This window comes from Heliconius melpomene, chromosome 10 (assembly GCF_056956725.1).
Source record: "Heliconius melpomene rosina isolate 202511_hmr_F chromosome 10, ASM5695672v1, whole genome shotgun sequence".
In the NCBI taxonomy this organism is placed as follows: Eukaryota; Metazoa; Arthropoda; class Insecta; order Lepidoptera; family Nymphalidae; genus Heliconius; species Heliconius melpomene.
The window spans coordinates 16,196,570-16,218,258 of record NC_140398.1 but is presented as its reverse complement, the minus strand read 5'-3'; the positions used below and the strand labels follow the sequence as shown (position 1 = coordinate 16,218,258).

General features: G+C 32.3%; 1 protein-coding gene across 8 annotated transcripts in view; it reads right to left on the bottom strand.

Annotated features, from left to right (window-relative positions):
* Rab32 (RAS oncogene family member Rab32) overlaps positions 1-21,689 on the bottom strand; it is a 28,260-nt gene that overhangs the window by 4,949 nt on the left and 1,622 nt on the right. Inside the window, exons 1-4 of one of the 8 annotated variants that reach the window (XM_085191498.1) lie at positions 20,989-21,149; positions 3,104-3,317; positions 1,584-1,765; positions 958-1,101 (exon numbers count right to left, since the gene is read on the bottom strand). In XM_085191498.1, coding sequence (XP_085047624.1) covers positions 958-1,101; positions 1,584-1,765; positions 3,104-3,317; positions 20,989-21,024 — 576 coding nt within the window. In that variant the 5' untranslated portion in view covers positions 21,025-21,149. Of the gene's footprint in view, positions 1-957; positions 1,102-1,583; positions 1,766-3,103; positions 3,318-3,748; positions 3,879-6,302; positions 6,453-12,789; positions 13,077-20,093; positions 20,412-20,988; positions 21,150-21,689 lie in introns of those variants that run through there. The other 7 variants (XM_085191497.1, XM_085191495.1, XM_085191501.1 and 4 more) reach the window with 7 other exon arrangements.

Sequence of the window (21,689 nt, the reverse complement as noted above, 5' to 3'; positions counted from 1 at the left end):
AACCATTTTTACAAATTATTCTTAAATGAAAAATTAATTTTTTTGGAATCACTTAGCAACTTCACTTTAACTGTACCATGTCACAATTCACATACCTATATACTTGAAGAAAAAATGATTTATGCAGAAAAGGCTGTTTTTAAAACTGCACTGACAGTTGTTTCGCAACAGGTTATGCTAAGGAAATCTCATTTAAGATAATTAATAAAGGAATTGAAGTCTTATCGATTCTAGAAAGATCGATGTAACCATACTTAAATCATACATGTATATTGTACATACATATGAGCTTGATTCATAAGAATAAATGGTAATTAGGTTGCCAGTTCGAATTTGGAATTTATATTTATTTCCTTCAAGTTTCATTTTTTTTAGCACGCAGAAGGAACCTGGGAACATAGTGTTAAGCCATTCCGTTTCCCATTATGACACTTCCCTTCCTCACTTTTCGCTGAATTCTCAAGGCATTACGTGTAGAGTGGCGGACGCCGTGCTTTGAATTGCAAATATTAAATATTTAATTCCCCTGAGTGGGAGACGAACCAATATCTGTCGCAATTACAACACGCTTGTGCCGCTGCGCCACAACGGTCTCAAATTTATTCAGATTATTAATTTAGATAAAAAACCAATTAAATTGATTACAATTGCAGTAAACACAATAGTGTCTGACCAAGTTTTTATAGCAATTACAATGAATGCTTCGATAGGTAAATAGTAATAATGATTCATTTTGTTTTTGATAATTATGACTAACCGACTTCAAAAAAGAAGGATATTCTATATTCGATTGTGTATTTCTTTACATAATGTGTTAATTACAGAAAAGTTCCATAAAAATTGTTGCCCCTTTACCTTTAATTGTTGCTGCCTTTATTATTTTAATGTACCTACTAAAAATAAAACATCAATTAATAAGAAAATTCATATAAATTTAGTTTTTTTACTTAAGCTCACCTTATGTACTAACGAACGTGCCGCCTCTTCTATATTAATATTCTCCTTCGCCGACGTCTCGAACCACCCCGCAAAGCCTTTCTCCCGACAGTACTCGTCCATTTTTGTGGGAGAATTTATTATACCATCTTTTTGTTGGTCACACTGAGGGACAAAATTATGCAATAAATTAAAATATAATTATGTCTCTCTCTCTTTCTCTCTCTCTTTCCTGTGCAGTATTAAATATAATTAATTAAGGTAAACTAATTTATTTTGATTAATTACTTTATTGTAATACAAAAAGAAACACACACACACATCTCTATAAGATGCATGCAAATAGGTTCTTTCTGCCTAATCAATCAGGAAAGTAAAAAATAATTGCTGATATATGGACGTCATATGATTGTATATGTTTGATGCTAGTGATATATTGAAACTATATTTGTTTAGCTTCACGCTGATCCCTGGCAGGGTGGTCAAAGCGAAAGTACGGTCTGCGCATACCTCTTTTGCCTCGTCCACTGTTATTAAGTCCGTCATTAAAATGCCCTCTGGAGGTCCTCATGTGTTTATACGTGACCTTCCTTCAGCATCACTGTAAGTACTATGTTTTTGTAAAATCTTTTCCATATAACTCTCACCTTGTTCGCCAACAATATACAGGGTATCGGAGAACCATCAGCCAGTTGAACCTTAGTATCTAAATCGTTTTTCCATTTGACGACCGCGTCAAAGGTGGCCACGCGGGAGACGTCGAACACTATGAAGGCACCCACCGCTTCCTTGTAGTACACGCGCGTCATGTTGCCGAAACGCTCTTGACCTGGAAGATGAGTGGAAAATTAGTTTCGTTTTCAGTTTTTGACGCTTATTTTAGTGTTCACCTAGACTCGAAATGTAAAAAGATCTGATGATACAGTTATAATTTATTTTGGTACTATTACTTTAAATCAGTCTAATATTTAAAGCTGAAGAGTTGGTATGGTTTGACGCGATAATCTCAGAACTGGTTTGAACTGAAAATTCCTGTTATGTTAAATAGTTCAATTAACAAGGAAGGCTATGGGCCGTATTGCATCACGTGAATAATTTTGACGTAATGCACTACACATAAATTGAGTTTATCATATACAATTCATTGTTATTTCCATATGACCACGCGGGCCAAGCCGCAGATGAAAGCTAGTTTAAAACCAATGACACAATGCTAACCATCATTGTTCACACTATTTAAAAGAAATCTAAAAGCGAGGAAATAAAAAATGTTAAATATTTCATTCCTCCGCGTCGGACTCGAACCCTTAATCGTGCGCTAATGATTGACTTACAGATAATTCCCACCAGAAGTGGACAAATGTAAGAAAGCTCTAACGAGAAGATTTTATTTTACTAAACAAATAGGAAGAAATAGAACTTTACGTTTATAGCCCACTTATAATTATAGCAATAGCTTTTGAAATTTTAGATTAGAGTATAGGATGCTTAAATAAATACAAATATTTTAAAACAATATTCACTAGCATATATAAAGTCTAAAAAATACATAATAAAAGCAAATAAAATCAATTCTTACATCAATAAGGAATCATTATAAGCAAAGCCATGAAGAGCAGCAAATAAATTATCATGAGAATCATAAACATCCATGAGAACATCAATCCCATATCATCCATTGCTCGCTGTTTGAAAATCTTTTCAAACACAACAATGACTTTTAAAATAATTAACATTTAAAATTGACATCTGTTAAATTATCAATCTATAAAAACTTTTTTGTGTTTAATATAATCATTTTTAGCTTAACGCTGTATCCAGCACAGCATAGCTGGGTAGGCAGAGGGACATTCCGTTCTCAATGCACAGCCCAATTTTGAAGACATTGCGTGTTGAATGGTGCCGGGTGGTGTGTGGAAAACGGGGTTTCTAAAAGTTTAAGACAAACCTTTCTAGGGAAGGAATCTAGGGAAGTTCCTTCTACCTCGCTGTGCGGCAAAAAAATGAAGCTGTTTTTTTTTTCATATCAAATTCATAGACTTCAGCTACGTTGACATTGGACAAGGCGAAAGATACAGAGACCATAGCGAATCGTTTGGCACTCCGTTCTCTCTGGCTACTCTACTTCTGATAAAGTGAAGCTGAAAAAAAAATTAACTAAACCAACCTGCTATATCCCATAGCTGCAAGCGTATAACAGTATTCGCGTCCCAATTGAGAACTTTAAGGGCGAAATCGACTCCGATCGTAGCACGATAATGCTGACTGAAGAACTGATGGACATATCGTTTGATGATGGAAGTCTTGCCAGTGCCAAGTTCTCCGATCACCAGGATTTTGTAGAGGTGCTCCCGCCTCTCGGAGCTGGCTGGTGCGTGTGTCTATAACAAGGGTATTTTTTTTTTTTTTTTAACTCAATTAACAGTTTTTTACAATGTTTTACTCTTTCTATTGAGAAATGTTGTGCTATTTGAAATGTTTTTTTATATTTGTATGTATGATGAGTATATGACCAATTATTGGAAATGAAATTAAACTTGTGGCTATGCTATAATATATACTAAGTAGTTGTATTAATATAATCTATACACATACTTATTGAATGAATTGATATGAAGAAATGATTTCATCGTTATATCATGCATATTTTACATTTTACAACATTTATAACCAATTTTGTTTTCAGCTTCACGCTATATATCGTAGAGGGAACCTGGGAACCTAGTGTTAAGACACTCTGCTCCTATTAAAACACTTTTCATCCCCACTTTCCGCGTAATTCATGATATAAACACGTAAATTCAATACTTACGCTACTAGTTGGCAATTTAGTATTCATGTGAATAGCGAAAAAGTTAAAATTGATAATTTAACAAATATTCCAGCACTTCAGCACCTTCGTCCACAGTATACTCATTATAGCCTGTACTCGTATAGTTATTAACTAAGTACAGTATTACTAAATGACCTGGTATGGGAGTAACGTGAGTGAAGCCCTACGTTCCCTAGTTAAGTCAATGAGATTGTAATAAGATATCTTTCTTTACAGTCTTGCGAGTGTCGCACGTAATTCAGTTTTGGTCTGATTTCTTGTATATTGAAAATTATCATTTGATATGTTTTGAGGCTTTACTTTTCGTATTAATCTTCGATATCTGAATATATTTATAAAATTGTAAGGTAAACATTAACAAATTTTGAAAAGTCGACCTAGTATTTAGTTTCAAAACTAGAAATTTGTAATTTAAAATATTAGTTATTATAAAAGTAGAGTGTTTATTATTGAAGGGTATAGGTTAAATTTTACCATGAGGAAATATGAAATATTTCCTAAATCCACACAGACAAACCTGTAGCTTAAAAGCTCCATCCATACGGATTTCAAATTTATTTTAAATCAATAATATATTTACATTTTATAGAGACCTATTGGTATTTTAGAGATCAGAAACCGTATAACAAACAACAAAGGGAAATACTACATTGTAGTATACCTACTATTCATAATATTTGTATAATGTAATTTTTTTTATATTTACTTTTAATATAAAAAATTAAAGGAAAAATCGTGACTCAGACTGTGAACGGTATTAAATTTGTGGGTTCGATCTCCCTATGAGAAAATTGATTATTTCCTTTCTTCGCTCTAACAATACAAAGCGCAGCGTTGAGTTCCGCCAATAAACACGCTAATTAGCAACCTGCTATATATGCGGCATTAAAGCTTTAAGCTAAAATAATAAAACCAAATCCAAAAATAAATACTCTTTACCTATTTCTATGAAATATAATAAATCAGTTTCAATTATTTAAAAATCTGTAAGCAAAATGCATGTATCGATATCGTATTTACATGTAGGTACACACAGTTATCCTCTTATACGTTTTAAATATCTAGTAAAATGAGTTATATAAAGAAATACTTTAAGAATATATAATATTCAGTTCAGTTCATAATTTATGGTGTTTCGAGCGTGCCCATATAATATTTCAAATTCGTACCAACTGAGGCCAGCCCATTTTTCACAACAATTCGCGTGTTGAGTAACGAAAATCAACACTGCTCTGTTGCCAGAGAGAAGGTGAATAATATTTCAATCCTCCGAATGCTTATATGCAAATATAATTATTTGTGAATAATATTTTTCCAAATTAAATTCACGAGTATATATATGTACTACAACAGAACACGCATATACTTTAAGCAACGGTATTTAAGAACTCGTTTACACGTGTGAGAATTTTAAATATTAGATGCCTATTGGTGTAACGTATAGTTGCTGAATTTAAAATATATATCATATTTTTAAATAAATAAATAATGTTTATTAAATAAATTAAATTTTTAAAAATAATTTAATGTTAAAATGGAAGTACATACTTACTAATATTATAAATGAGAAAAAATATTTGTAAGTAATATAATAGTTACTAACAATAATTGCTACCTAGATATTATCTTTTATTTTTGAAATATTGTTATTATTATGTATAACCTTTGGACATAATTCAAGATACTTAGTATTAGGTAATACTATGTAAGACGCTAAGCCGACCTCGACTTCTAATTCTCATTTCCGTTAATTCCTGCCAATCAACTGTCAATATCTATAGTAGTTAAATTATTAAAAGAAAACTGAAATTTATATTTCGACATTTTGACTTTAATCAAAGTATACCTCTAGATACATTTATATCATAGATGACCACCAAAATATTTAAGTAAATGTATTTTAACAAAACTTCCTTAACTTATTAATAAAAAGCTAAATTTAACAGTATTCTAATTTTAATAAAAAATATATAGTAAAATCCTGTTTCTTTTATAATTTTCATGGAGATATTTTTTTGAGATAACGCCTTAAACTCACACACGTTGTATATTATACTAGATATTATTATTTGTTTCAAACTTACATATTTTTTCCAAAAATTTATGATATGTGAATAAAAAATAGCATTTTTTTTTATTTAGTAACTTCGCATAAACCTGCTAAGACTAGAACTACTAAAAAAAATAAATGAGATTTTAATTCAAAAACGTCGAATAATTTTCTTTGTAGCTTATATAGTATTTTTTTAAAACACTAAAATATTTTTGCATTAATATTTATATATAATAATTATTTATGTGTAATATGTAAATTTAAAAGTAATAAAAAAATATTAAAATTCTTTTTAAAAAAATATTCTTAAATATAAATAAAATAATTTAAAAGTTAAGTTTAGTTAGTTTAGTAATATAGATCCATTAAACCCTTTACAAATTGATTAATCTTAAATAAAAAATATATATTCATTGTCGATATTCGTCGATAAAACGGGGTATGAGTCTAAACTGTCAAAAAGTGTTAATAATAACTTACGTTTCTTATGTGTTTAGATGACATCTCCACACGAAATAGAACAAATAAATATAAGAAACTTATTAATTTTTAACACTTTCCAGAACTGTCCGTTGGCAATTATTGCATTTAATTACAAATCTCACACTAACTTCACTGAACCGATCTAAAATATAGTTCTTAAATGTCAAAAGTTCTTTTTTATAATAGTTTGTGGAATCAAAATAAAAAAAATGTATTAAATTACTTCGTGAATCTATAAGATATAATTATGCTAATGCAGTATCTTTATATAAAATTTCGATAATATATTCACTTATTATAGTTTAAAAATGTACTAAAGATAGACATTTAATAAAAATAAATAATTATATAAATTTTAAAACTATGGAAGCTAGTTTACTATATATTTTTGAGGGTACACTGAAAAAAAAATCTCACTATGCCTCACAAATCACTGTTAACACTGTAATTGTTTAAGTTTTAATGAACTTTTGTTAATGCGCAATTAATAACAAAATGCAAGTATAAAGAGACTGATGACCGGATATATCACTGAGCAAAGCTTATCTATACGTTAGATAAGACCAAAAAACTACTTGTCAATTACATTTCTGCAATACTATTGCCATATTTATTAAAATTATTAAAAAAATACATTTATTATTGAAAACTAAAATCAAATAGTTAAATATAAATAAAAATATAATTTTGTTAAGTTATTTTTAAACGATTTATTCTACAGTTATATATGTAGGTATCACTGGCACGTCCAATGCTCAAGCAAGTATTTTTATTACATTTTGTTAAGATAGTTATTGCAAACCACAATGTAAAGAGATAATAGTATAAGCTGTACCTTTAATATATTTATTTAAGTGTATTTTACTATACAAAAATATATTTTTAGGTATTTTTTTGTAATATTTATATACTTTTCGGTATTTCTTGTATAATTTTGTATTTATGTTATCTTAACGTTGTTAATTTGCTGTTTCTTTTTAATTCAAAATGTCTAATAGACACAGATTTTCGAATAATAGAATAATTTAATTGACAAGTATAGTTAATTCCAACTGAAACAAAATCAGAAAGAAATCAAAATACAAAAAAAATCAGCTTCACGCTGTATCCCGCACACAGCATGGTATGCAGAGGGAACTAGTGTTAAGACACTTTGTTCCCCACTTTCTGCCGAATTCTGGAGGCAAGCGTGTTGAGTGGCAGAACTCAACGCCGCGCTTTGCATCGACACCAGAGCGAAGAAATGGAAATGTAAACGTAAATAAAAATTTCACTTCCTCGAGTGGGGATCGAACCCACAACCGTTGCGTTATAGGCACACCCTTGTGCTGGTGGGCCACCATTTTAACGATTTATAAATACAGACCTTAGGACAACGCTTAAGTGAGTGGTATTTAAATTAAAAGAATTCGAAAAAAATGTAAAAACATAAAAATTGTATATGCGCGGAGTCGACGGCATATGGATTAGATACAAAATATGCTATAAGTTCTAGTGATTATAGTGATTTGTGCATTTCTCACTTAACGCGAGTGAATTATAAGTTTTTTTCCGGTCCCATTGAAACATTTCCGTATCCCACTTTCTACCGAATTCTGGAAATATTGCGTGTTGAGCGGGGGAACTCAACGCCGCTCACCTCTTTACCAGAGCGAGAAAATGAAAATCGAGTGAAAATCGAACCCACAACTTGTGCCCTGTGCCATGAGTGGCCTAAAAAACAAATAATATTTGTAAACATCGCACAGCACTGTACATTTTACCTTCATATAATAAGTAATATACATTCCACAGAAAACGATGAAAATGGCATAACCTAATTCTTTTAACGAAGCAACTCTGCTGAGCACCTATTTTCTAAGCCTACACCATGAAAAATAATGAACCTTTTCAAGGATGCAAAATAGGGGCATTTTTGTATCAAAACATATATTTTCATAGCTTCGCGTTGTATTCTGCACGTAGCAGTGTAGACTGAGGGAGAATGGAAACCGAGTGTTACTCCGTTCCCATGAAGACACTTCCGTTACCCACTCATTATATAATATACATTTTTAATTTTTTAATACAATTATTGACTTAGAGCAGTGGCGAAAACTGATTTATAAGAATTATCAATTATTTGAATTGAACTTGAATTAAATATATTCCCGTCATTACTATGCATATTAAAACTTTTAGTAAGGGAGAATATTTCAATTGATGGGATAATAGAGAGTCACAAAATTTACTGTAACACTATGCTAAGGGATGTAAACATAACTAAAGGTTTAAGGTCCTAATCTTGTGATGATTTTCTCTGCTGCAGAGAGAATTTACTGTTAAGACACTTCGTGCCCAACTCACTGCCCTATTTTCGAGATATTGCGTGTTGAGTGACTGAACTTAACGCCGCACTTCGCCGTCACTACCATAGCGACGATATAAAAATAATTCATGTTTCAAACGCTACGACCGCATGTATTGAAAGATAGGTAACTGGATTTCTAGAGATATTGTTTTGATCACATACAAATACAGATTTCACATACAATACTTACTGATATCTAACACTCCATATAAGGTTATAAGAAACAAGATAACTCAGAAACAATTGATCAATACAATAAATATAATAATTATAATAATGTCAAAATATCCTTGAACTAGATTTAGTATGGGCATTGTAGTGAGCGGTGGTTACCGACACCAAAACGTTGCACAAACTACGTAACCGCGACTCGGTAAAGCTATACCTGTATGGTGTCCGGTTACGGCGTTCTACGCAAAGTGACCGCCAACATGCTTGACGTTACAACTACTATTGTTATAAAGGGGATAAAATGTTTGAAAATAACTAAATTTTACATTTACATCAAAAAATACGAAATTTGAAAAAACATGAAAGGGAAAATGACATAAATAACTAAAAGTACAGATTCGGAGCCAGTTTTTTTTTACACTTTCTTTTCATAAAACGTGGCGTTGGGTTCCGCCACTAGTGATGCAATGTCTCGACAGACAGGCGGAAAGGCAGATTACATAGACATTAGGTCCCTTTAAATAAGTATTTTTTAAAAATCTTAAATTAAATTCAAATCTTCAATTTTTTAAAGTCCGCTAAGTAAAATTGAAGATGTGCCTCTTGGAAACTTTTTTAGTTCTAAGGTCCTTCTGTTTTCCTTGCCTTAAAAAAGGTTGAAGCTACTTTCTAGTTTCTTGGAGTGTCAATATCTTAATTTTACCAACTTAAAAGGATTTTATGACGATGTCGATAATCGACGTTCTTCGGTAACTAATATGATATACTTGTATGTTTATTCATTATTATAATATCATTAATATGTATATTATTAAAATATTTTTTGTAAAGCATGTATGTCGTTATGTTAATCAGGATATCTCGATACATTTGATCAATGCGTTCCTCCAAAATGTCAATGCTAAAATGTCGTTACGCGTCGCTGGTATATGTAATATAATATTATAATCTATATAAACCAAATAAGGCTAGGCCATTAAAAGCCAATCGTGACCATGGGCTTTATTCCCACTCGAGGAAATGAAATTTTAACACAATATTCCTCCTGCCTACTTTGCTGTGTGCGGGATACAGCGTGAAGCAATAAAAAAAATTGTTTTAATTTTGCTCTAATTTTTATGTTTTCCCGATGTGTTATCTGTATATATTGTGGTAAATATAAGAAGTTCATATTGCATATGCGTCATTGATTAAATAGAACGGTTAAAGATAAATGTGCGTATGCACTGAGATAAGATATAATGAAAGAAGAGAATGAATTTAAATGTTATAAACGAGACAGTTATATAAAATGGATGACGAGTATAATACAACTAGTGGACCCGGACGCGGCTACGCCTGCTTCAACTATAAGAATATTTATTAAATATATTCATGAAATTATTTTCAATTCTCAATAGAATTAGTAAGAAAATATAAGCTCAAATAATCAAAAAGAATAATAAGTAGATACACATTATTAGAAAAAATTATCTGAGTTATTGAAATGAACTAACAAAAGGATTAAAAGTAACTAAAGGATAGGTATTCTTAATATTAGAAAAAGTACCTAAAGTTGTCCGTACGTGCGTACATAGATATCGACTCTACGAAATAACTAAACATTTCTCTCTATTAAGTAGGATAATTTTAGCGGACAATATCAAATAAAATAAGAAGAGAATCAAAGTGTATTTTAAATTAATTATAAACAACAAATAAAGTTCGAAAATATATGAAAATTTATAAAACCGTCAACGTCATCTGCCTGTTCGCGTCGGTCATACTGTGCCGCCCGCTAGGTGGCTAGGTCATTTGGAATCAGTGACATCTCCTTAATTATTTATTAGTATATTATACAGTAAACTATAATTTCAAGATAAAATGTTAAAAGTGACTAACTATTATATTAATTTTCATAAGGATGAATATCAAAACGTCGCGGTAGCGGTCGCGTAGCAACGACGGTTGTTATTAACATGGCAGAATAAATTGCATGTCAAATTAGAATGTACTTTAAAATATATTAGTATATATGTGTAATGTAATGTTATATAGCCTATAGCACTTCTGAAGAATGCAGCTTTCATACAAAACAAAAACAAAGTAAATCGATCCATTAGATCCAGAGATCTTAGCGTTCAAACAAACAAACAAATAAACAAACAAACTAACTCTTCCGCTTTATTATATTAGTATAGATAGATGATAATAGATTCGATATCCAGAACTAAAATGTCAATCTCTATTTGAAGTAAGTATTAATAGGCAAAAGTTAACAACTGAGGAGATCTACCCTTCGTGATACAGAAGACGCGTAGATTCAAAAAAATATAAATTACTAGTAGACCCGGACGCGGCTACGCCTGCTTCAACTATAAGAATATTTATTAAATATATTCATTAAATTATTTTCAATTCTCAATAGAATTAGTAAGAAAATATAAGCTCAAATAATCAAAAAGAATAATAAGTAAATACACATTATTAGAAAAAATTATCTGAGTTATTGAAATGAACTAACAAAAGGATTAAAAGTAACTAAAGGATAGGTATTCTTAATATTAGAAAAAGTACCTAAAGTTTTCCGTGCGTGCGTACATAGATATCGACTCTACGAAATAACTAAACATTTCTCTCTATTAGGTAGGATAATTTTAGCGGGCTATATCAAATAAAATAAGAAGAGAATCAAAGTGTATTTTAAATTAATTATAAACAACAAATAAAGTTCGAAAATGTATGAAAATTTATAAAACCGTCAACGTCATCTGCCCGTTCGCGTCGGTCATACTGTGCCGCCCGCTAGGTGGCTAGGTCATTTGGAATCAGTGACATCTCCTTAATTATTTATTAGAATGTTATACAGTAAACTATAATTTCAATCTAGATAAAATGCTAAAAGTGACTATTATATTTATTTTCATAAGGATGAATATCAAAACGTCGCGGTAGCGGTCGCGTAGCAACGACGGTTGTTATTAACATGGCAGAATAAATTGCATGTCAAATTAGAATGTACTTTAAAATATATGAGTATATATGTGTAATGCAATGTTATATAGCCTATAGCACTTCTGAAGAATGCAGCTTTCATATAAAACAAAAACAATGAAAATCGGATCAGTAGATCCAGAGATCTTAGCGTTCAAACAAACAAACAAACAAACAAACAAACAAACAAACAAACAAACAAACTCTTCCGCTTTATTATATTAGTATAGATAATAATTTAAAAAGCTCTATGACCTTGTACCACCATTAGAATTTTGTCCACAATATCGACCACTATATATTAAAAATGTAAATAAGCGGTTACAAATTATGATTTTATGTTAATTGAAAAGTTAGTTGCTCATAAAGAATACGTCCTAAATATTTGAATCTATTTAGCATCTACTTCATTTAAATATTAAAAAAAATACTATGTGTCATATGTAAAAAAAGTTTCGCAATTCTGCCTAAGTATTGCATAACATGTCTATTAGTTATTTTTTAATTTATTAATAATAACGAATTATCTATTGGAATAATTAGCTAATTGGAAAATGATATACTATAGCTTTACATAATCTTACTTCAAGAAATAACTTCATTTAGTGTCTATTAAATATAAGGTAATGCAGAAGAAACTTTAGAATTAATCAAAAGAAAAGCACAGTAAAAAACAAACCTAGCATTTTTAAAAAGTTAACACTATATTTTTCTTTTATTATTGATAACAGGTTACAACGTAGTTACGGATTCATGGATGCTTGCTGAAGCTATTAACGAACCTGATTATTTGATTCATGAAATTGTTAGTGCACATAATAGGTACCCTGAGCTGTACAATTTTCTCTAATTTTAAGGTAATTTATTTAAAAAAATATTTAAAATTATCACTTGCCATTATTGTTATCGAATACTATTATATTATTTAAATAAAATAATAGTATGTATAAAGTATATACATATTTATAATATAAAAGCTTTGTTATTTACCATATGCCTCGATATATTCACAGATGCAAAATGGCTAAGGCGTTAAAATTTTAAAAATAAAACTATTCAAATGCAAAAGCACACGGACGTTGAAGCTTGGCGTGTACTCACGGAGGGCATCGTCGCGTCCTCCGTACACTATCGTGAAACGAAACGTACTGGAAACAAGAGGGAGGTCTCGGCGCTGAAGCCGCAGCACTCGCACACGGTCAGGTAGCACTCGTCGCCGCTCTCCTCCAGGGTCATAGCGCACGACCAGCCGCGCCTCGCGCCCTCTCGCTACTCACCTCGTCGTCGCGGCCCTCCTCGATGAGGTCCCCGTAGGCCGGCATGTCGGGCGGGGCGCCCTCCGCGCTGTCGTCGGCGGTGTCGGTGGTGTTGGCGGCCTCGGCGTCGGCGGGCGAGTGCGCGGCCGCGAGGCGCTGCCGCGCGAGCGCCACGGCCTCCTCCAGCGAGCCCACCTCCCCGTCCTCCCCCTCCGCGTCGTCGTCGTCGTCGTCGTCGTCGCGGTCCTCCGACAGCGCCACGGACGTCTGCGCGACGAACGCGATGCGGCGCTTGAGCGCGTTGCCCGGACTCGGCTCCTCCACAGGCTTTATGATCTCGGGCTTACGCCTCTTCCAGGCCTCCTTGGTGAAGGCGCGCATCGCCACGGGGTGCTCCACGGCGATGGGAATGAAGGGGGGCTCGGGGGACGCAGATGGCTCGTTTTTGTCTTTACTGTCCACGTTAATTTCTTGCTTTTCAGGCACTAAGTTTTGTTCCGTGTCTAATTTTTTTTCGGGTACAGTATTTATTTTTTTATCACTGTCCATTTTAATTGGCACTATTTTTTTTATTTCGGGCTCTATCTGAATATGCTGCTTTTTTGTCACTTCCGTCTTCGCCTTGACGTCGGGGGTTGTTTTGGTTTCAGTTTCGGCGGAAACCTTATCCCCCGAATCCACTTCCGGTTCGTTTTTTGTGTCATCACTTTTATCGGTCGTCGACTCGCTGCTCGTTTGGGGATTAACTTTTCGTTTAGTCTCGGATTTCTGTTCTTGATCGGGGTGTAAAACTACTTCCTGGGGCGGCACTTGGTCGATTTCGGACTCGGCGTCCTCCGAGAGGGAGGTCGGCGTGGAGCTATCGCCGCGTCGCGTGCCCAAGCTACTCATCCTCTTCAGTATGCTGATGGGTTTCTTTTTCTCGACGGTGGGCGAGCTGTCCGTACTGCGCGACGCGGCGCCCACGGACTCGGCGCGTTTCTTGTTTTTCTTGCGCATAGTGCGGTAGTAGCGCGCGATGTCGCCGTCCGACACTGAGAACCTGACGGTGCGCCGGAGCGAGGCGAGATGGAGGGGAGCGCCGCACCGGAACGGCGAGCGCAGCGCGCGGAGCGTGCGCCGCAGGAGGGACGCGGGGGGCGCGCCGTCCCTCATGGCGGCGCGCTGGGGACTGCCGCCGCCGCCCTGCCGCGGGCCTGGGACTATCTAGGGCTAGCATCACTCTCGGACTTAATCCGATAATGTTGATTCACTAAAATAGGAATTTAGTATAATGTAATTATACTTATTGGATAATGCCACTTTAAACGACGCTCCCACGATACGTTTTGGGATATCGCGTTTCGATGATATTCTTATACCCATTATGCGAATTGGGCAAATGAGCTTAACTTTATAACTCCTAAGCGATTGTTTGGCAAAATTGTTTTTTTTTATTTTCATAAGTGAGTTGTAACGGACATGGAATATGAGCAGAAAACATACAGATATATTTATTTACATAATAAGATTAGGAGTTACTTGATATGTTGTATTTATAGAATAACTGAAAGTCTCAAGAAATTCTACATTCAAGTAAAGATTTGGTAAAAATATTACATGACAAATAAAAACACCGGCTAAGTGCGAGTCGGACTCGCCCACTGAGACTTCCATACCATTTTCAGGATTGTATGTCAATAGAATGTACAATTTATAAAACGTAAAATTTTATAAATTAAAAACTTAAGTTTGTGCTTCGTTTTTTCACTCATTTTATATGGAATGAACTACAATTATATTAATGCCATTTTTTTCTGCCTTTGTGTCAATTTTCGCAACTAGAGATCCCTCGAACGTCCCTATAGATTTCGATAATCCGGCAGCAATATCGATGCATAAAATTAGTATCTTTTGATTGCATTGATTTAAAAGCTCAAATTTTTTTGTTGCTTCAAGGGATCATGGAGCTGAATATATGATATCAATTTCAGCTTAATACCTCTACGTGATCTCAAGATAAATGGTCTTGACAGACAGACAGACAGACGGAAAAAGTAATTAATGATTCTATAAAGATTCCGTTTTACCTTTTGAAGTACGGAATACAAAAAAAAATCTATATTATAAATAATGTGTCAATGTCAAATGGGTTATCATTATTAATATATTTTTACTTTAAATAATAATTAATCAATTTAAATTCAAATGGACTACACCATGGTCGTGGAAAATTCCAAAAAAGTTAATAAACAAGTTTGATAGTTTTGTTATTTGTCACAAATTTTATTTAAGTATCCTAAATGAGGTTAAAATAAAAACTATTAACAAATAAGTTGTTTTTTTCAGCATAACGCTGTAGCAGGGTAAGCAGAGGGAGATTAGTGTAAAGACACTCCGCTGCCTTCTTTCCGCCAAATTCAGATGATCAGAGCGAAGAAATTAAAATAATAAATATTTCCTTTCCGCCTCTGGCCTCATAGCCTTTTTTTATTTAAAATTTAAAAAACCTGTGTACAGACGTACAACCAGCCATATTGAGTTACAAACATACATACATACAGAGAAACATTTAAATACCTTATTATCCTTTACTGGCTTCGTTGGATAACACTAAGTACATATTATATGATGTTAGTACAAATTGTCCGTCTATATATAATTGTTTATCGGCTCTTGTCAACGCAATTGATAGGGAGTTATCGCATTTCTATTGAACTAATTAAACAGTTATCAAGATATAGAAGCAAAGTATTTCAATTCCTTCTTTTAATAACAACTTTTTTGAAATTATATTCTAACTTCAAAATTCTTTGAAGGCATTGCGTGTTGAGTGGCGGAACTCAACGCCGCGCCTTTGCTTCGAGACCAGAGCGAAGAAATTAAAAGTTATTATATATTATACTTAAATATTATACTTTTAAAAAAATGTTTATAAATGACAAAATAAAAAAAAAATCATTTCATTCCGAATAAAATTCTATGGATGTAAAATTGCACGCATAAGTAAGTATAATTTAGCAATAACATTTTCCTGCGTAGACTCACTCGTAGCGTGTTCAACCATAATGTATGTAGTCTTAACTCTACATAGGTTACACTTTGTATTATAAATATATTTTAAAGTAAACTCTTTGACCGAAGTAGTAGTAGCGTATATTTAATACTAGTGACCCGGTCGCGGCTTCGCTCGGTTTAACTACTGAATTAATTCTTAATACACTGAATTTCGTTCCTGTTTAAAATTAATATTGCATGTTTGCAAAGCACCTAAGATTTCTTTTGCAAAAATTATTAATCCCTTAGATTTGCATTTTTGTAGTTCCTATAAGGATATTCAATTGTTTTAAAATAAAAAAAAAACAACTTATCTATATTTATAACAAAATAGGATTTGGCTAAACCCATTTAAGTGACCAGTTTGCACTATTGTATCTCGCATTTAGCAGGAGAGCCAGAGAGAACCTAATGTTAAGACACTCCGTTCCCCACTTTCTGCCGAATTTTATTAGAACACACGATTAATCTAGTTTAGTAAATAAATAATAGTGTTGTACAAGCGGGTGAAGACGCGAGCGGGTCGCTAGTGTATCTAAAATCCGTTTAGTTGTTTTTATTTAATCAATTCATGTGAATCAATTAATTAATTTACTAATCCATAAACATATGTAATGAAAAAATACGTTTATATTAAAATAAAAATTACAATCATATCTAATATCGTGTATTATTGAGAATATTTCATATTTATTGATTTTTTTTTGTTTAGTACGCAGGTAGATTTTAGACATTTTATTCTTTCTTATACCATTTGAAAAACTACCTACTCGTACATTCTTATAGTCAATAAATTATTTTCTCAAATCCAATAATATATATTTCTTACGATTACCGTATCAACCGAAAAATATTCGAAATTATACTGTCTCTAGGCCAGTCGTGGCGCAGGAGCATAAAGTGGTTATGGGTTCGATCCCCATTTGAGGAAATTAATGATTTTAGATTTAGAACTACTACCATACTATAATTCATTTAGGTACTTCCATCCAGTAGTTATCGGTATTTTAAGTAATAATAATTATTCTCGGTTTAAGAAAGCTATAATGAAAACCAGGATGAAACCCAAAAAAGATGTACCTCTAGAGTGTGAATCAACTTTTAAGTAAATCTACAATGTTTACCATAAACATTGTAGATTTACTATAAACTCATTTCAATTGACCTAATCAAACACGGAAAATGTCACTGTTAAGAGACCTTATAAAGTACTATATATATATAACCTCTGCCTATATTTAAATGTATTCTTAATTTTCAATTTAATGGAGTTTTACCAAAGAAACAATTTTCATTCTTTAACCAAAAATACAATATAATTTGACCTAAATTCTTAACACACTTATTTTGGGCAATCATTTAAAACGTTAAAACACGTCAAGCTAGTGCTGCTCGCCAGCTGACCCCATGACAATAAGTTGATGAACCACAAGTAGCGTTCCTACGGTTTCCCTGAACGGAAGAGAAACCCTACAATAATAGGACTTTGTAGTTTTGATATCGACCGATACAGATTTACTATTAAGTTGTTATTATTTAGTTGAAGATAGCTAAGAATACTGTTTGAAGTGAGCAAGAAAAGTATTTCTTGAAATATTTAATGTCATAAATTAAATAAAAAAATCAAATTAACACTCGTATTTCTCTGTTTCTTCTGCCTACCCTGCTGTGCAAATTATTTAGTTATTTTTCCCCTTATTTAAATGCCAACGCTAAATAATAAATATCGTTCGGCCTTTTAAAAATCAACGTGATGTTTTTAGCTTATGCTGTATGCATTTTAGCTTATTATGTATGCTTATGCCGCACTTGGCAGAGTAAGTGAAGGGAACCTAGTGTTTAGGCACTATGTACCCATTAAGACACTTGCGGACAGTGGGGTGCTTTCCATCGAGTTCTTTAGGCATTGCGTGTTGCGTGCTTGAAGGGAACGCCGTGTTTTTCGACGTTACGAAAGCGAGGAAATGAAAATATTGAATATTTCATTCCCACGAAGTGAAAATTGAATCTTCAACCGTCGCGTATACAGTAACACACTTGTGTCCCTGCGCCACGATGGCCTCAATTATTTTCTTTATGATGATTATTTATTCGTAGTTTAGGCATTATTCGTAGCTTTTAAGGAATTCATAAGAAATATTAACTAAGTATTTCGTTTTGTAATTATTTCTAATTAATATCTTTATGTTACAACAGTTGATTAATTGATCATTGAATTTCGAAGCCATTATAATTTTAATTGACAATTAAATGATAACGTATTAATTTAATGTGCAAGACGATTACTTTGCCTCATTAATTAAATAAAAGTAGAAGTTATATTTTGTAAGCGTTATTAATGACCTGAATTCAAGTGTCTATCACAAATATATTGAGATTTGATTGATGCCCGTCGTAGCGCAGACTGTGAAGGCGACGGATACGATTTTCACTCGAAGAATGAAATATCTGATATTTTAATTTCCCCGCTCTAGTGAAGCTAAATTAAAAAAAAAAACAAAAATAAACATTAACGTCATGTCGAAGCTATGTGAATGTTGAAAAAAAAAAACAAAAACAAACTCGCTTGCACGTTTACTAATTTAGATTTTAATCAAATTCTTAATGATGTTTTTTATTTTACATTTATCGATTGTACCTGTCTAACATTTAGAATCAAATCAGTTAAGACTTTAAGTAATGCAAAATTTATTTATACAAGCGCTGTTCACGACATATTACACCTGTTTTGTGAGTATCTCTCTCTTTTTTTTTTAATCAATTCTGCGTGTTATCAAATTATCTATACTAAATAAAAAGAATTATCCTCATCGACTTTTTATACTAAAGCAAATTATTAGCTATATTTGACAACGTGTTTATGCAACTTATGTTTCTGAAAATGGTCTTAATCAGCCATGTTAATTAATACTAACTCAATTTTGCTAATCTTTTCGCTGTAAACTCGTACAACACTGGGGTAGGCGGATTGAATCTGGCAACCCAGTGTTAAGACACTCCGCCCCTATTAAGACACTCCCGCTTCCAGAACGAGGAGATAAGTATAATAAATATTTCTTTTTTTCAAGTAGGAATTGACGTAGGTACAGTCGCGCTTACATTCGCGCTTACACGGTTGTGGGGCACAAGAATCACGATAGCTTCTAACTTAAGTTGTATGAATATTAATTTACTATATATTACACAAGATTGAATATTCTTCTTATCCTTCCTTGTTAAGAAATTGAGAAGTTTAATCATTGTTATGCTTAAAACATTAGGATTAGGATGTACTATCTTGGCTGCCTTCCATATTTAATTATTAATGCTATATTTTTATTAAATGTTTAAAGCATGAGACTATACTATATGCAACCTTTAGAGCATTTAAAAATAATTACAACATTTTTAATAGTTTTCTATTCTACTTTCATATAGTAAATACTTTTTAATGACAGTCATAGTCAGACCATGCCAAGGAATTTATTGCGCCACGGGAAGTATCAATGAGCTACTGGAATCGTTTATCAACTAATAAACCGCCATTGATCTATTTTTGGACGTATATGGATTATGTCGTTCAATTGTTACGCTGCTTTAATAATTTTATAATATGTACATAATAAAATATTTTTATCTGTCAAATTATAAATTGACAGATTTTTGTAATATGCAAATAATACAGAATATTTTCTTAGTGTTATTGCACACTTACGAAAGAAAATTACGTTTTTACAAAACGTAAAAGTTTCACATTCGCGTTGAACTTATGGCTTAGTTGGTCAGAGCGCTTGGACGGTTTTCCAAAAGACGCGGGTTCAACCCCGGTACGTTCAAATTTCTATGTTTTTAAAGAGTAAATATAGAATTTAATATTTATATTATAAACATATCACTCAATTACAACATGAATCATTATTTCTTTATCTTAGTACACATGACAGAGGCAATAAACCAAAGCTGATTATTGATATTTATTTGAAGACTCGTCAAAATACATAAGTAAGTTACTCAATTACTTACACTCAAACGACCATTGACTTGTGACTCAAAAGCGTCCTCAGCTAACATTATATTGTTAAACAATATTCCTTTTATTTATATGCACAATGAAATCTGTTTTTTAAGTAATATTCTAGAACTTTTGTATCACTTTAAACAATATCACTTTAACACTAAAAAAAAATTAAGTAGGTATAATAAAGTTTAAATTTTTGCATTATTTTTCTTCAAATTGATGACTAAAACACTGAAATAATCCTGTTTTATCAAAAATTTCCTGTAAAAGAGCAAATCCCGAAACCTGTACGTCGACAGGTAGAGCAAGTAAATTACTTAGAGTACGTAATAAATATTGAATATCAGGCAAACGAGACGTTGTATATTTATTTTATCGGATAAGCATTCCCTTATCAAACGTGTGATAAGAAATAAACTACGTTTCCATTCTATTACACATTGATAGACGATAGGGGATACCTACATGATCAAATTGATATTAAATGTACTATTTTCTTTAGATATTCGTGAAAATAGGCTTTAATAAATAGTTTAATTCTATTATAGCTTTTCAAGCATGAAGTAGCTGAATAATATGTCAGTAGATACAAATTCTACAGTTAAATTGATAACCTTCTCCTCTTACAGAAATTGGTTAAAAAGAAGGCGTTTTCTACGCCTGCTTCAGAATGTGAGGCCTTAGATTTTAATAGCTAACTTACAAACTCTAGAAATGAGAAGTAGAGAATGGTACAGAATGGAGAGAGAAAAAATTTTCTTATATAGATATATACCTGGCAGTAATCAAAATTTAAAATATATAAAAATATGTAGAATTTAAATGAAATCTTCGACTTTTTTTGTTATTTTTGTATACTCGTATTTTTCTTATTCTAATGTAAAATGTAAAAAAAATCACCTGTGAATAACGTTTTCCATTTTTGCTAGGCGACATCCTGTTATAATTCTAGTTAATTAATAATTATTAAATATTACTAAAAACACAAAAAAAATATCAACTAAATTAACTAATTAGACAATTACAACACACACAAATAGTCTTTAATAACACTCAACACAAAACCAGAACATAATAAAATATTCTTCCTTAAATAATAAAGAGAGGCGTATGTTCTTAACAATTGGTGGTGCACAATTATTGTTATCAAAGGCACGAAGTAAACACTTTGCCCTCTCGTGAGATAACAGAACTAAGAATAAAATGAAGTTTATTTGGATCTATCATCGGACTCGTTGCTGTCTGGCCTTATCGCACGGATACAGGTTCTAATGAAAAATATATATATATAAATTAGTAGCGTCCAGCCGTTTGTGGATAACTATGCACCTAAATTGTTTCTCATTCTAAGTTTTTTACGTTATGATATAATACCTAATCGTTCGAAACAAGCCTAGAAATAATTAGGTCTATATATATATATATACTAATTAATTAATAATTATTACATAATTAAATACTTAAGTGACCTATATCACTAAGCAGACGCCATCGCATAAATCTAAATATATTCTAATGTTTATATGCGCCCATGTGATTTTCCACCGTTTACAAACACTGCTACTAAGTTGCACTTCGACATATGGAAAGACAAGTGGCAA